This window comes from Rana temporaria, chromosome 5 (genome assembly GCF_905171775.1).
Source record: "Rana temporaria chromosome 5, aRanTem1.1, whole genome shotgun sequence".
In the NCBI taxonomy this organism is placed as follows: domain Eukaryota; kingdom Metazoa; phylum Chordata; class Amphibia; order Anura; family Ranidae; genus Rana; species Rana temporaria.
This window is the reverse complement of record NC_053493.1, coordinates 87,282,214-87,299,721: the sequence shown is the minus strand read 5'-3', so window position 1 is coordinate 87,299,721 and position 17,508 is coordinate 87,282,214. Positions and strand designations below refer to the sequence as shown.

Sequence of the window (17,508 nt, the reverse complement as noted above, 5' to 3'; positions counted from 1 at the left end):
GCATGTTTCAGGAACGAATTATGCTCGTAATCCAAGGTTTTACTGTATCTATATAGGGGTTTATTCTCACTTGTGTGGTTTATAATATGCTTACAGTGCTGTGACCACAGTTAACACATCCAGAACCTGTGGTTGCATCTTCTCAGTTTTTGAAGGCACACATGAATCATAAAAGTTTAGGTAGCTGCAGTTACCAAAGACTGATTATGCGTGGACAATCCCTTACCTCTGTCAGCCTGTTGTTTTATATTTGTCACAGTACAAATGACTCGTGTCTAAGAGCCTTGGGTGGCAGCTGACGAGCTTTAAAGTAAATGTGATTTTCCACAGGCACCTGCCATGTGTCCGATGATGCTGGAAAACACGTTGGGATTAATTGGAGATCCATTATCAAATCAATGAAATCGGAACTGTCAGTGGTGAACCGCGTCCAGGAGTCACCATAAAAGCCAGATGTCAGCCACTTGCCAGAGTAAATACTTGTGTTGACAGGTGATGTTCTTTGTAGAGAATTAGGGAAAAGTCATGTATCTGATGGAGAGATAATCAGACCATGGCAGAATTCCTGCACTAAGATTCAGGCTGTCAATAGTAGAATTGTACTTTGGCTACAAGCAGAATTTTATGTTAGCTTATTATTGCAATGTACTACTAATACTAAAAGAAGGGAGTAGTGTGGAACTTTGCATGAAGCACGGCTAGGTAATAAGGTAGGTAATCACATGATGGTAGATGACAAAAAGATTGCATAGAATAATTAAAGATAACATGATAGACAATGCCGGTTCACAATACAGCGACTTGGGATCCGACTTGTGTCGCCCCAAGTCGCGCGACATGAGAAATTCCATTGAAGTGAAAGGGAGCCGTCTTAATGTACACTACTGAAGTCGCTCCGACTTTAGAAAAGGTTCCTGTACTACTTCAAGGCGACTTCTAGGCAACTTGAAGGCAACTTGTACCCAAAGGGGTAGATTCAAATAGCCCGGCATAAATTTCTGCGGGCGTAGCATATCTCAGATACGCTACGCCGCCGTAACTTAGTGAGGCAGGTTCTGTATTCAGAAAGAACCTGCGCCCTAAGTTAAGGCGGCGTAGCGTATGTGGTCCGGTGTAAGCCCCCGGAATTCAAATTATTCATGTAGTGGGCGTGTTGTATGGTAATGTCCGTGAACGTAACCCAGTGCGCATGCTCCAAATTAACCCGCAAAAAGCCAATGCTTTCGATGTGAACGTAAATTACGCACAGCCCTATTCGCGAACGACTTACGCAAACAACGTAATCGACGGAAAATTTGACGCTGGCCCGACGTCCATACTTAACATAGGATACGCCTCATATAGCAGGGGTAACTTTACACCGGAAAAAGCATAACCTAAACAACATAAAAAAATGCGCCGGGCGGACGTACGTTTCTGAATTGGCGTATCTACCTAATTTGCATATTCCTCGCGTAAATCGACGGAATCGCCACCTAGCGGCCAGCGTAAATATGCAACTAAGATACTACGGCGTAAGAGACTTACGCCAGTCGGATCTTAGCCAAATTCCGGCGTATCTTGTTTTCTGAATACAGAAAAAAGATACGCCGGAGCATCCTAGAAGTTACGCGGTGTATCAATAGATACGCCAGCGTAACTTCTTTCTGAATCTACCCCATAGAGTTCAATGAAAGTTGCCTCCAAAGTCAGATCACTGTCTTAACTGAAGCAACTTTACAGGAAGAGAAAATTGTTTTCTCAGGCAAACCCCTCCTTCCCACAGAGGTGATTATTGTTTGATTGGTCAGTGGCAAAGTCGCCTGTCCTGGAGGCAACTTTAAGTCGCGTTGTAAGTTGCTCCAAGTCACGCTGAAGTCGCCTTGCAAAGTTGCGATGTAAGTCGGGTTGCCCCTGTGTGAACCGTCACTCAGGCCTCGTACACACGACCGAGGATCTCGACGGGCGAAACACATCGTTTTGCTCGCCGAGTTCCTTGTTAGGCTGTCGAGGAACTCAACGTGCCAATTTTCTCCATTCCCGTCGAGGAAAAAGAGAACATGCTCTCTTTTTGGCTCGTCGAGTTCCTCGACAGTTTCCTCGTCAAAAAATGTACACACGACTGGTTTCCTCGGCAAAAAAAAAAAACAGCACGTTTCTTGCTGGTTTTTGCCGAGAAACTTGGTCGTGTGTACGAGGCCTTACAGTTTACTAAACAAGATTCGCAGTATTAATGGAGTACATTAACCCTCTTGGCAGTATTCCTGAGTCTGGCTCGGGGTAAGATTTTTATACCAAGAGCGGTATCCCCGAGCCGGACTCGGGCTCGCCTCGCTGCAGCCAGAGACAAAGTTACTTACCTTGTCCCTGGATCCTGCGATGCCGCCGCGCTGTGTGAGCGAGTGGGTCCTCGCTCGATTCACACAGTGTCCCCCTGTGCCGCACGGGGGCGGAGAATGACGCCAAATTCAAAAAAGTAAACAAACACATTACATATATATCTTATAGATTACAGTACTGTATGTAAAAAATACACACGCCCTTGTCCCTAGTGGTCTGCCCAGTGCCCTACATGTACTTTTATAAAATAAAAACGTTACTTTCTCCCTGCAAACTGTAGATTGTCCATAGCAACCAAAAGTGTCCCTTTCTGTCAAAAATGGTTTTAGAGCAGCTAGAAAACAGTGATAATAAATTATAATCACTTTCAGAATTGAGCGATAGCGATTTGTGGGGAAATTCATCATAAAAAAAATAAAAGTAATGACAGCGACAATTCTGCAACTGAATAAATTTCAGTGATTTTGAGTTGATTACATTATTGAATAATTTTTATTATAATTTTATTATTATTTGTTATAATTATTTATTATATTATAATTTATAATTTTGTTTTTCAAACTTTTTCATTCCCCGGGATGCCTACTAGACTCTTGTTTGGTCAGATTTAAGTGAGTTAGAATTACAGGCCTACAGTATAAAACGCCAAATTTCCTTGCAAAATTTCCTTGTACTTTTAGCCCCTAAAATCTGAATTAATCATACCGCCAGGGAGGTTAATAAATAGTGATAAAAAGTTACAATTCATAATAAAGTAAATGATGTTAATAGAGGTAATAGGTGATGATAAAATTCATGTTATGAATTCTCAGAGTCACATGATTACGGTGATGTAGCATAAAACCCTGTACACACGCTCGGTTTTCACAGCGGTAAAAAAAGTCCGCCGTGAAAACCGAGGGGAAAGCCGAGAGCCCGGCGGGAAAACTGCCATGGAGCTTTGGCCGGGAATCCTAGCCGTGTGTATGCTCCATCGGCACTGCCTCGCAGTGTTTCCCATAGAGTGTTAGTAAATCTGGCGGAAAAAAGCCACCGGGAATCCCGACGGGAAAATAGAGAACAGGTTCTCTATTTTCTCGTCGGGATTCCTGCCTGTTTTCCTGACGGGAAACATATGCACGTCCGGTTTTCCGCCATAATGTCGTAGTCATGAAAAAAATCGCTGATCGCTGGCATTTGTAGTAAAAAAAAAATATTAATAAAAATGCCATAAAACTATCCCCTATTTTGTAAACGCTATTAATTTTTGCGCAAACCAATCGATAAACGCTTATTGTGTAGAAGAATACATATCAGCCTAAACTGAGGAAAAAAAATTGTTTTTATATTTTTGGGGGGGGATATTTATTATGGCAAAAAGTAAAAAATATAAAAAAAAATTCAAAATTGTGGCTCTATTTTTTTTCCGGGCGCTGGGCACCTGAATTACAGGGGCGGGGTATTTTTTGGAAGCACCTGATTAGAGTCATAGGCTCTAATAGGAATCCAAAAAGGTGAATAGCGGGCGCCATGCTGGGTGCTTGCAGTTCACTCAGCGTTGTGTTGGGAAAGTGAACAAATAATCGTTTTCCTAACACTGAACCGCCTCTCAGCCAATCAGGTGCTCGGGTCTGTTACCTGTCACCTGATTGGCTGAAACGACAGGCGCTGTGATTGGACGCCTATCATAGCAGAGGACGGGAAGAGAGGACGGGAGAAGACAGGGGATGGACACTGGCAGCATTTGATGGGCACAGTAGCGGCAATTGATGGGCACACTGACAGCAATTGATGGGCACAATGTCAGCAATTGATGGGTACACTGGCAGCAATTTATGGGCACAGTAGTGGCAATTGTTGAGCACACTTGCAGCAAGTGATGGGCACAGTAGCGGCAATTGATGGGCACACTGGCAGCAATTGATGGGCACAGTGTCAGCAATTGATGGGCACAGTGGCAGAAATTTATGGGCACACTGGCAGCAATTCATGGTCATGGTAGTGTCAATTAATGGGCACAGTGGCAGCAGTTGATGGGCACACTGGCAGCAATTGGTGGGCACAGTAGCGGCAATTGATGGGCACACTAGCAGCAATTGATGGTGCACAGTGGCGGCAATTGATGGGCACACTGACAGCAATTGATGGGCACAGTGGCATTTGATGGGCACAGTGGCAGCAATTTATGGGCACACTGGCAACAATTGATGGGCACACTGGCAGCAATTTATGGGCACACTGGCAGCAATTTATGGGCACACTGGCAGCAATTTATGGGCACACTGGCAACAATTGATGGGCACACTGGCAGCAATTTATGGGCACACTGGCAGCAATTTATGGGCACACTGGCAGCAATTGATTGGCACAGTAGCGGCAATGAATGGGCACAGTGGCAGCAGTTGATGGGCACACTGGCAGCAATTGATGGGCACAGTAGCGGAAATTGATGGGCACAATAGCAGCAATTGATGGTGCACAGTGGCGGCAATTGATGGAAACACTGATAGCAATCGATGGGCATAGTGGCAATTGATGGACACAGTGGTAGCAATTGATGGGTACAGTAGCTGCGTTTGATGGGCACAGTGGCTGCGTTTGATGGGCACAGTGGCTGTGTTTGATGGGCACAGTGGCTGCGTTTTATGGGCACAGTGGCTGCGTTTGATGGCACAGTATCTGCGTTTGATGGGCACAGTGGCTGCGTTTGATGGCACAGTATCTGCGTTTGATGGGCACAGTGAGGCTGCAATTGATGTTTTTTTTTTGTTTTGTTTTTTGTGCCCCCCAAAAAAAATTCACCACCAGCCGCCACTGCAGCTGACGCAGAATATAATCAATGTTCACCATGGACTTGCTAGTCAGGAAATGGTTAAACTTACAAACACTGAAAATGTGAATGTGTTACACTGTATACATAATAGAGAATTCACTGAGCATCCAGCTACAAGAGCTAGTATGTGCTAGTATGTGCTAGTATGTGCTACAATGTTGCAAATGTTCCATGTGTGAGGACAGTAATGAAATACAGAGGATACTATCTGTTATGTACAGTACAGATACCCTCCTGCTAAGAAAATGGGGCACCAGCTGCCACTTCAGCTGATCATTCTAAGCACCCTTGCCAGTGTTAAATAGTTTGTCTCAATCCTAACTGCAACATCTGCAGGACAGCTTGTTCTTTTGAAAAAAAAACAGACTTACTGACTAGATCACCTGGTGAAACTAAAGGAAAGAAGGCTGAAAACAAGAAAACGAATGCAGCCATCACGTCTAAGACTTGGTAAGCTACAATAGAATGGTGTTTTATTGCACAGGAGATGGCAGGATGCAGCAGGGGCATTGTTGTAGTAAAGGTGGAGTAACCCTTTAAGAATGAGGGGTCCATGCTGTGGGGGTGACAGAGCAGAGCCCCCCTCCCGCCCGGAGAAGGGGGTCCTATGAGAACGAGCCAGGAGAAAACAAAGAAAAGTAGGAGAAGTGATGGCGGTGACGTCATGCCTCCCCCCCAGGCCCCGCCCCCGTCCCTAGCAGCCCAGTGAAGAGTCCGGGCTCCGCACACAGTGCTGGGTCTCCTAGCAACTCCGCTCCGCTCCTCGTATCCACCTACTGCTGGCTACCTACCTCCACCTGGGCTGGGACATGCGGAGAGACGCGGCTGCTGAGTGTGTGGGACATGCGCGGAAGAAGGAGCCGTCATCGTGCCGTGTGTGAGGACAGGTGATCGGCTCTTTGTGTGCGGAGCATGGCATCCCGCGATCTCTAGGCTCATCCATGACAGACCGATGCTGCCCATAGGGGATCGGACGATATGCCCGGAGGATCGTCCCCGGACAGCTGTCACATTGGAGGACACTTACCGCCGGCTGTGCGCTATGCTGGGGCCCCCCGCACGCATCAGTCCGCTCCGCCGGGCCCTGGCTCTATGGTTCCTCTCTCTTCTCCTGGGACTGAGCCAGGCAGGTGAGTCTATGGGAGGAGGAGGACAGGTGCCGAGCACATCGGCCGATCGCTGCAGGGGGGAAGGTGTATGCTATATGAGGTGTCTGTTATAGATCAGATCATCACATTGGAGAGGATTCTCATCAGGTCTATTCTATGATACGATCATTCACATGGGGGATCTCCTCCAGACTGGGGTACAGAGGATCAGCATATGAGAACTGAAGTGTCAGCATAGGATATCATTATATATGTAACCATCTGAGCCAATCAGATAATAGGATCACATTGGCAATTATTCTGATCAGTTCAGATAGAAAATGATATTGTAGATTCTTCCATGCAATCATTAAGGGCTCATTCACATGGGGGATCACTGGATCTCCTCCAGACTGGGGGAGAGTTACAGAGGATCAGCATATGAGAACTGAAGTGTCAGCATAGGGTATCATTATATACGTAACCATCTGAGCCAATCAGATAATAGGATCACATTGGCAATTATTCTGATCATTTCTCTTGTAGATCCTTCCATGTGATCCTAAGGGCTCATTTACATGGGGGATCACTGGATCTCCTCCAGACTGGGGGAGAGGTACATAGGATTAGTATATGAGAGTAGTGAAGTGTCATCATAGGATATTATTATATATGTAACCAACTCAGCCAAATGATCAAAATCAATCATAGATCCTTCCATATGATCGTTAGGGGCTCATTCAGATGGGAGATCGCTGGATCTCCTCCAGACTGAGGGATAAGTACATGGTGCTGGTGTATGAGCACTGAAGTGTCATCATTATATCGTATATGTAATCATCTGAGCCAATCAGATAAGAGGATCACATTGGCAATTATTCTGATCATTTCTATTGTAGATCCTTCCATGCGATCATTAGGGGCTCATTCACACGGGGATCACTGGATCTCCTCCAGGCTGGGGGAGAGGTACATAGGATTAGTATATGAGAGTAGTGAAGTGTCCTCATAGGATATTATTATATATATATATCCACCTCGGCCAAATGATCAAAATCAGTTTGAAAACAAAATCAATCATAGTAGATCCTTCCATATGATCATTAGGGGCTCATTCAGATGGGAGGTCGCTGGATCTCCTCCAGACTGAGGGATAAGTACATGGTGCTGGTGAATGAGCACTGAAGTGTCATCATTATATCTTATCTGTAATTATCTGAGCCAATCAGATAAGAGGATCAAATATTGAAATTATTCTAAATTAGTTTGGACAAAATAAAATCCTATCATAGATCCTTCCATGTGATCATTAAAGGCTCATTCACATGGGGGGATCATTGGATCTCCTCCAGACTGGGGGAGAAGTGCACGTGTGTGATTAGTATATGAGCACTGAAGTGTCAGCTGAAGATATCATATCATAATAATAATAATATATATTTATAACTGTCTGAGCCAAGCAGATAATATGATCAAAATCAGTTTGAAAAGAAAATCGATCAGAGATCATTTAATATGATCATTAAGGGCTCATTCACATGGGGGGATCATTGGATCTCCTCCAGACTGAGGGATAAGTACATGGCATGAGCATATGAGCACTGAAGTGTCATCCTAGGATATCATTTTATCTTATAATATCATCAAATCTGAAATTATTCTGATTGGTTCAGACAGAAAAGCCCCTTGTAGATCCTTCAATATGATCAAAAAGGATGCATTCAGATGGGAGATCACTGGATCTCCTCCAGACGGGAGGGGGTTGGTACACCCTAATCACCCTGTGTGGTGCAGATTGCACTGAAATATACTGTGTCAAACGTGCACTAACGCACAGAAAAATACTGCATTAAATGGCACGTAACACACTGAAATATACAACGTTAAACATGCAGTAATGCACTGAAGTGCCTTGAAAGGATATCATATCTATTATAAAAAATCAATCATAGATCCTTTAATATGATCATTAAAGCCGCGGCCACACCTGTGCGACTTGTCATGCAATTTGATCGTTTTCAATCGAATGACAAGTCGCACCCCATTGTCCTCAATGTGAGCAATCAGATTGGTGAGACTCCAACTCCATCGGTCTCGCAACAATTTGTACTTTTTGTAAGTTCAGGTGCGACTTGCATAGATATTTGTGCATGAAGTGGCACAGATGTCTTCCAAGTCACACTGACACGCGGCTTAGAAATCGTGCAATTTCAAGCGAAGTCGCACAATTTTAAAGCTGCATTCGGTGTGACAGAACTGTAATGCCGCGCACTTTATGTAATGAAAAAAACGAAATTTCTAAAAACGTCAATTTTAATGACCGTGTGTGGGGGAAAACGTTGTTTTATGTCTTGTGAAAAACGACAAAAAAAATTGAAGCATGCTTCAATTTTTTGTGTCGTTTTTCAAAACGTCGTTTTTTGTTTCACAAAAATTGACCGTGTGTAGCAAAAAACGACATTTTTAAACCCACGCATGCCCAGAAGCTAGTTATGAAGCGAGCTTCAATGGAAAAAAGTGGTGAACGTAACCTCGCTTTGCTAGAGCATTGTGAAAAAACGATGGTGTGTAGGCAACTTCGTCTTTGAAAATTTAAGTTTCAAAAACATTGTTTTTTACTTCACAGAAAATGTCGTTTTTTTCCATCACATAAAGTGATGGTGTGTACGCGGCATTAGGGTTCGGATCTCCTCCAGACTGGGGAGATAAGTACATGGCATAGGCGTGCGCACAGGGTGTGCCAGGTGTGCCTAGGCACACCCTAATCACCCTGTGTGGTGCAGATTGCACTGAAATATACTGTGTCAAACGTGCACTAACGCACAGAAAAATACTGCATTAAATGGCACATAACACACTGAAATATACAACGTTAAACATGCAGTAATGCACTGAAATATACTGTACTGCGTTAAGCGTGCACTAATGCACAGAAATATGCTGCATTAAACATGCAGTAACGCACTGGAATATACTGCGTTAACTGGGCAGTAACGCACAGAAATAGACCCCTGATATTTCACCAAAAATTAATAAAATAACAAATAAAAAAATAAAAACTACTGACACTGTCCACCGCTCTGCTGACACCATCCACTGCCCTACTGTCACCATCCACTGCCCTACTGACACCGTCCACGGCTCTGCTGACACCATCCACTGCCCTACTGTCACCATCCACTGCCCTACTGACACCGTCCACGGCTCTGCTGACACCATCCACTGCCCTACTGACACCGTCCACAGCTCTGCTGACACCATCCACTGCCCTACTGACACCATCCACGGCTCTGCTGACACCATCAGTATACTGTATATACACATGCAAATATGTTTGATCTTTGGGGTGCACACCCTAATGCAATAGGCTGCGCACATCTATGGTACATGGGATTAGTATACAGTAAAACCTTGGTTTGAGAGCGTTTTGCAAGACAAGCAAAATGTTTTAATACATTTTTGCCTTGATATACAAGCGATGTCTTGATATAAGAGTAGCGTCATGTCACAACTGAGTATAAAAAAGAAGAGAGGAGCCTCTAAGTGTAGCAATATGGTTACATTTAATGAAGGTACAACATTTAGCAACTTATTGCTACATTTAGAGGGGCCTCTCTTCTCTTTTATACCCTGTAAATAAATGCTTTGATATACAAGTGCTTTGGATTACAAGCATGTTTCTGGAAGGAATTATGCTCGTAATCCATGGTTTTCCTGTATAAGCACTGCAGTGTCATCATAGGATATTATTATATTGTATATGTAATCATCTGATCCAATCAGATAATGTAATTTCAAATGATTCTGGACAGAAAATCTTTCATAGATCCTTCCATATGATCATTAGGGGCTCATTCAGATGGGGGATCACTGGATCTCCTCCAGACTGAGGGATAGGTACATGTGATTAGTATATGAGGCACTAAGTGTCATTATAGTTGCCCAATATGTACCCATCTGACCAATCAGGTAATATGACCAAGCTGGAAATGAGCGTAGGTTTACACCTGTGCCAGTGACTTGTCCTTAAGGTTCCCCTAACGTGAAAGTTCCTTCAAGGACTGCGCAGGCGCAAACTTGCCGACGGAAATCTCCGAACTTCGCCCGGCATCGCTCATTCTTTAACATCCCTGTGGATTGGAGGATGTTAAAAAAAGAGCCAGGAGGCCGAGCGAGCGGAGCGAGCCGTTACAGCAAAGCGAGAACGTGAGGCCGACTGGCCACTTTCCTCGAAATCCACGTCGCCCTGGATGCCGGCCGAGGTTCGAAGATTTCCGTCCGCAAGTTTGCGCCTGTGCAGTCCTTAAAGCGGTTGTAAACCCGCATCAAATTATTATTTTTTTTTCTCCTGTAAGGCAAAAGTCATAATGAGCTAATATGCACCGCATATTAGCTCATTATGAAATACTTACCTCGGAACGAGGTGTGTAGCACTTACCTGGTCCACGCCGAGCGAGATTTCATCTTGCCTAGGCGTGTCTTCCAGGTATCGCCGCTCCAGCGCTGTGATTGGCTGGAGCGGTGATGACGTCACTCCGCGTGCGCGCGGGAGATTTAAAACTCGGCAAGGTCCGGCGGCTGCCGGTTCTTTCGCCGTAGATCCCCCCTGCGCATGCGCCGCGGCGCATTGCGAGGGGAATATCTCCTAAACCATGCAGGTTTAGGAGATATTCTCCATACCTACAGGTAATGGATGGAGGAATCTGTTACGTTTCTTTGTTTAACCGGGCTCAGGTTAATCGCTAAGGCGGTACGCCGATGGTTTGATGTGTGCTGTCAAATTTCTGAAGTTGCATTAGGATAAAAAACAAACAAATGTTCACATTGTGTGTTATGGGTGATGGAGCTTTGTTTATTTCTCTTTGCCTGGTTGGATACATCTGCTTTGGATGGGAATATCATGGGGTCTCTAAATATCATGGGGTCTCTAAATATCATGGGGTCTCTAAATATCATGGGGGTCTCTAAATATCATGGGGTCTCTAAAGTGAACTTGTACCTTGCAGCAGTTAGACTAGGTTTAGACATAACCATCACTCCTCTGAAAAATGATCCATGTTCAGATTGCTTTTCAGAGGTGTTTGATGTGCCATCTCCTCACCACCTGTTTTAACCCCATAATTGCTGCACCAACACGCCATGACCCCATGCATTGTGGGGCCTTTGAGGTTTTTCCCCATTCTCCCGAATAGGTCACATTCAGGAAGCTTGGGGTCTGCACGACATGACAGATCGACTTACCTGTGGCTATGCAGCACTGTGCAGCTTAGGTGAAAGCTGTCGGGGAAGTACTAAAAACGAGGCTCAAGTGCATGTTTTCAAGTTTAAACGAGCCCTACTGTTTCTGTATCGAAAAGCATAATCTGTATGAACAAACAAAGGTTTGTTTGACGTGAATGTTTAGAAAACATTTTTTGTTTAGTCTTTTATGTTGGGCATAATAAAAGGATCAACATCTGTTTGTTGTGATATACAGGATAGCCAGCGGAGAAGTCATTGGATGCCTATTTCATAGTCAGATTGGCAATGCACAGATGGCTCATTCTCACTAAGGCGATAAATAAAATGCACATTTCCAATGTGTTGGACTAAAATGTCCAGTTCATTTGACTATATTGTCAATATATTATATTATATATTATATTGCATCCAGAAAGTATTCACTTTTTTAACATTTCGTTATGTTACAGCCTTATTCCAAATGGATTAAATTTAGAGGTCAACCGATATGGATTTATCTCTGGCCGATGCCGATATTTAGAAATCGGGGTGGCCGATGGCCGATATATGATGATGATTTTTGTGACCAATATTTTAGGCTGATTTTTTTTTTTTGGCAGGTGGCACTAACAGATGACACTGGCAAGTGGCACTGGTTGGCAGGTGGCACTGGTTGGCACTGTCAGGTGACACTGATTGGCAGGTGGCACCAATTGGCACTGGCAGATGGCATTGGATGGCACTAGTTGGCACTGTTTGGCATTGGCAGGTGGCACTGAATGGCACTTGTTGGCACTGGCAGGTGACACTGATTGGCAGGTGGCACTGGTTGGCATTGGCAGGTGGCAATGGTTGGCATTGGCAGTTGGCATTGGCAGGTGGCACTGGTTGGCATTGACAGATGGCACTGGCAGGCAATGGAAGGTTTCACAGCCTATAGTGTAATTGTGTAAAACTGCTCATTGCAGCACCACGGTGTGTTAAGCTGTATGGAGAGAGAGCAGCTGACAAATTCAGCGATGTCGGAGGTGGGCGGGACCTATGGTGGGTGGGACCAGCAGCTATCCAGCCAATGAGTGGGCTGTTTAAGAAAGGGGTGGGGCCACATACACATAGCGGCCCGCCCAGATCCCATCCCATTGGCTGGTGTTGGATAGCTGGGTCCCGCCCACCCCGGGTCCCACCCAACCCAACATCGAACCTCAATTATTACAGCTCCTCTCTCTCTGTCCATGCAGTTTCACACACCGCGGCGCTTCTCTGCCGACAAAGTGTGGAGAAGGGAGGAGGAACCCCACGTTCCTCCTCCCTTCTCCACACTCTGCTGGCAGAGGTGCGGCCAGTGTTCAATATCGGCCCAATTTGGATAATAATCGGCCGATGCCGATTTCTTCAAAATGGCCAAATATCGGCCGATATATCGGTCGACCTCTAATTAAATCATTATTTTCCTCAAAATTCTACATACAATACCTCATAATGACAACATGCAAGAAGTTTGTTTGAAATCTTTGCAAATTTACAAAAAAAAAAAACACAAAAGAAATCCCATGTGCATAAGTATACACAGCCTTTGCTCAATACTTTGTTGAAGCACCTGTGGCGCCAATTACAGTCTCAAGTCTTTTTGAGTGTGGTGCTACAAGCTTGGCAAACCTATTTTTGGGCAGTTTCTCCCATTCTTCTTTGCAGGACCTCTCTAGCTCCATCAGGTTGGATGGGGAGCATTGGTGCACAGCCATTTTCAGATCTCTCCAGAGATGTTCAATCGGGGTCAAGTCTGGGCTGTGGTTGGCCACTCAAGGACATTGACAGAGTTGTGCTGTACCCACTCCTTTGTTATCTTGGCTGTTGTCCTGTTGTCCTGTTAAAAGATGAACCTTTGCCCCAGTTTGGGGTCCAGAACGCTCTGGAGCAGGTTTTCATCAAGGATGTCTCTGTACATTGCTGCACTCACCTTTCCTCAATCCTGACTAGTCTCCCAGTTTTTGCCACTGAAAAAACACCCCTACAGCATGATACTGCCACCACCATGCTTCACTGTAGGGATGGCATTGGCCAGGTGATAAGTGGTTTCCTCCAGACATGACGCTTGCCATTCAGGCCAAAGTGTTCAATCTTTGTTTTATCAGACCAGAGAATTTTTTTTCTTATGGTCTGAGAGTCCTTCAGGTGCCCTTTGGCAAACTCCAGATGGGCTTTCATGTGCCCTTTACTGAGGAGTGGCTTCTGTCTGGCTACTATACCATACAGGCATGATTGGTCGAGTGCTGCAGAGATGGTTGTTCTTTTGTAAGGTTCTCCTCTCTCCACAGAGAAATGCCTGACCTCACAAATGCGCTTATGTAAGAATGGTCAATCATTCCCACAGACACACTCCTAAACCTTGTGGACAGACTTCCCAGAAGAGTTGAAGCTGTTATAGCCGCAAATAGTGGGCCAACTCAATATTGAACCCTATGGACTAAGACTGGGATGCCGTTAAGGTTCATGTGTGTGTGTGTGTGTGTAAAAACAGGAGTCCCAATAATGTGGTAATATACCGGTAGTGTACATTGACACCCAGCAATAGACATACATTGTGGTTCAGTCTGGATCTATATGAAAAACTGACAGACGGATCTTCATTGAACACCCATGTGAAAGGGGCCTTAAAAACGTCTATTCAATTTTCTAATCGTTAGTGGAATCAAATTAATGTTTGTTTTTAACTACAGTGAGGAGAAAAGGAGTAGGATGGAAAAAAAATGATTGAACAAATTTCTAACAGTAAATGTGTTTTTTGTTAAAGCGGATGTGCCACTAAAAACATGTATTAAAAGCCAGCAGCTACAAATACTGCAGCTGCTGACTTTTAATATAAGGACACTTACCTGTCCTGGAGTCCAGCGGTGATCGCAGCAGATGACGAGCGATCGCTCGTCACCCTGCTGCTCCCCCCTCCATCCACGGTGAGGGAACCAGGAAGTGAAGCGCTCCGGCTTCACTGCCCGGTTCCCTACGGCGCATGCGCGAGTCGCGCTGCGCCCGCCGATTGGCTCCCGCTGTGTGCTGGGAGCCGAGTGTTCCCAGCATACAACGGGGGACGGACGGAAGGTAAGGAAAAAACCCGTCCTTTGCCCGTATCGTAGGGCCGGAAGTGGGTGCAGATACCTGTCTGTAGACAGGTATCTGCACCCCCCTCCCCCCTGAAAGGTGTCAAATGTGACACCGGAGGGGGGGAGGGTTCCGATCAGCGGGACTCCACTTTAGAGTGGAGATCCGCTTTAAGGAAAGTCTATCCACTTCAAAATCAAATTTAAAAGCAAATGGTTTTTGAAGTACTTTCTTCATGTCATCAAATGTACTGATGAAAAACCTTAAACTGGCCATACATGGATCGAAATTTGGCCGGTTCAGCAAGGACCAGGGGAATTTCAATCCATGTATAGGCAGGCGGATTGTACCCAAGTCGATCCTTCGATTGACTTGGGTACAACCAGCCTGTCGGATTTTTCTACATTCGATCCATGCTGGTGGCTATAGCCGCTAGCAGTTATCATTGTGTTCTGCCAGGAAGGAAAGCAAATTGATTAAATGTATGGCTTGCTTTAGGTTCCACTTCCTCGTTTTCTTGAAACAATCCCCAACAATGCCGTGCCCCGTCTCCCATGTCCTCAGCATCACCTTCACTGTTCCTGGACTTTAGTCTTTGCTAAAAATCTGATTACATTTTGGTGTCTTCTTTTCCACATCCATTGTCCCCATTTCCACTGACACACTTGTGTTTCAGTATCCTCCCCACCACCTTCACAGCCTGCGGTGCTGCTAACACAATCCAAATCCCTGCCACCTCCACTGTCTCAGAATAACCTGCTTTCATTTTAACCAACCCATTTCCTGGACACCCCCTGTGTGTAACGCTTGGCTCCCATGCTGTGGCTCTATAATTACTAAACTACTTACTAGTATAGTAAATGGGTGCCAAATGCACCTATTTATTACACTCATTATGGGGCACATTCCTTCACCCCTGTCATTTATGAGTCAAATAAGATTAACTGTTCGTCCTACTGTCATACCATACTGTTCATACTCTAATCCTGCAAATAATGCCTCCTGTCATGCCTTCTACAATTCTCTCCTGCACACACTGCCTGCTGTCATACCCTCTGCACCCCACTCCGAAACATAGTGCCCATTGTCAGACCTCCAGACTCCTCTATTGCACATTCTGCTCTTTGTTATGCCATCTGCACCCACTCCAGCACTGCGTATTATTATGCTTTCTGTACTCCTCTCCTGCACATATTTCATGTTATACCTTCTGCTCTCTTCTTCTGCATATAATTTGCCCGTTATTACTCTTTGCACCCCTCTCCTGCACATACTGCATGCTGCCATACCCTGTGCACTTTCCTTTTCCATATATTGCCCCCTGTACTCCTTTCTTCACATATTGCACCCCATCATATAATACACAATCTGCTTTAGTACATTCTACCTTGTCATACCCTCTGTATTCTGCACATATTGCCTGCTGTCATACCCTCCCCACTTCTGTGCTGTCATACTGTCCCCTATCATACTCTCCCCTGCACATACTGCACTCTGTCATATTCTTCACAATGTTCTCCTACATACAGTATACTGCCTGCTGTTGTATCTTTTACACTCTTCTTCTGCACATACTGTCCACTGTCACACACCCTGCACTCCTCTCCTGCATACACCACCTACATACACCACCTACTGTCACACACACACCCTTCACTCCTCTCCTGCATACACCACCTACTGTCATACCCTGCTCACTCCTCTCCTGCATAAACTTTCCATAAACTGCCCGCTGTCATACCCTGCTCACTCCTCTCCTGCATAAACTTCCCATAAACTGCCCGCTGTCATAGCCTGCTCACTCCTCTCCTGCATAAACTTCCCATAAACTGCCCGCTGTCATAACCTGCTCACTCCTCTTCTGCATAAACTGCCTGCTGTCATACCCTCCTCACTCTTCCCCTACATAAACTGCCCATTGTCATACCCTGCTCACTCCTCTCCTACATAAACTGCCAGCTGTCTTGCACTTCCCATTCCTCTTTAGCACATACTGCCTGATGTCATACCCGCTTTACTCCTCTCTTGCATAAACTGCCTGCTGTCATACCCTCCACGCTTGCCTCCTGAATAAACTGCCCACTGTTATACCCTCCTGAAGCCACTCCTGTATAAATTGCCCGTTGTCATGCCCTCACTCCTCTTCTGCATAAACTGCCCACTGTCATACCCTCCTCACTCCTCTGCTGCATAAACTGCTCACTATCATACCCTCCTCACTCCTCTTCTGCATAAACTGACTGCTGTCATACCCTCCTCACTCCTCTGCTGCATAAACTGCTCGCTATCATACCCTCCTCACTCCTCTCCTTCGTAAACTCCTCTCCAGCACATACTGCCTGCTGTCATACCCGCTTTACTGCCCGCTGTCATACCCTGTGTACTACATTTCTGCATATACTGCCCCCTGTCATACCATCCTCACTCCTCTCCTTCATAAACTGACAGCTGTTTTACCCCCCAAACTACCTGCTTTCATTCCCTCCTCGCCTGCATAAACTGCCCACTGTCATAACATTACTCCTCTTCTGGATAAACTGCCTGCTATCATAATGGGAAGAATTGAAGAGAGGATGGCAGCACTCCGATATAATGCCTTTATTGACAAAACTTAGTCCATACACCAATCAGAGACACAGGTACAGATGATACCAACACGTTTCACACCTTTAATGACCATTAACGGTGTGAAACGCGTTAGATATCTGTACTTGTGTCTCTGATTGGTGTATGGACTAAGTTTTGTCAATAAAGGCATTATATCGGAGTGCTGCGATCCTCTCTTCACTTCTTGCCATTACCTTTGCTGAGCCGGCACCCTTCATCTCCTAAACACAAGGACGGTGTGAATATAGGTGATACCACCTGGAGCGGTAACCTCTCTGATTTTGCCTGCTATCATACTCTCCTCACTCCTCTCCTGCATAAACTGCCTGATGTCATTCCCTGTATACTACTTTCCTGCACATATAG

At 45.2% G+C, this 17,508-nt stretch overlaps 1 protein-coding gene across 1 annotated transcript in view; it reads left to right on the top strand.

The window, feature by feature from the left end:
• The first annotated feature begins 5,829 nt into the window (after window positions 1-5,829).
• Window positions 5,830-17,508, top strand: part of ITGB8 (integrin subunit beta 8) — a 196,284-nt gene continuing 184,605 nt past the window's right edge. The window contains exon 1 of the mRNA XM_040352818.1: window positions 5,830-6,261. Within this exon, the coding sequence (XP_040208752.1) occupies window positions 6,084-6,261 (178 nt within the window). The 5' untranslated portion in view covers window positions 5,830-6,083. The remainder of the gene's footprint in view (window positions 6,262-17,508) is intronic.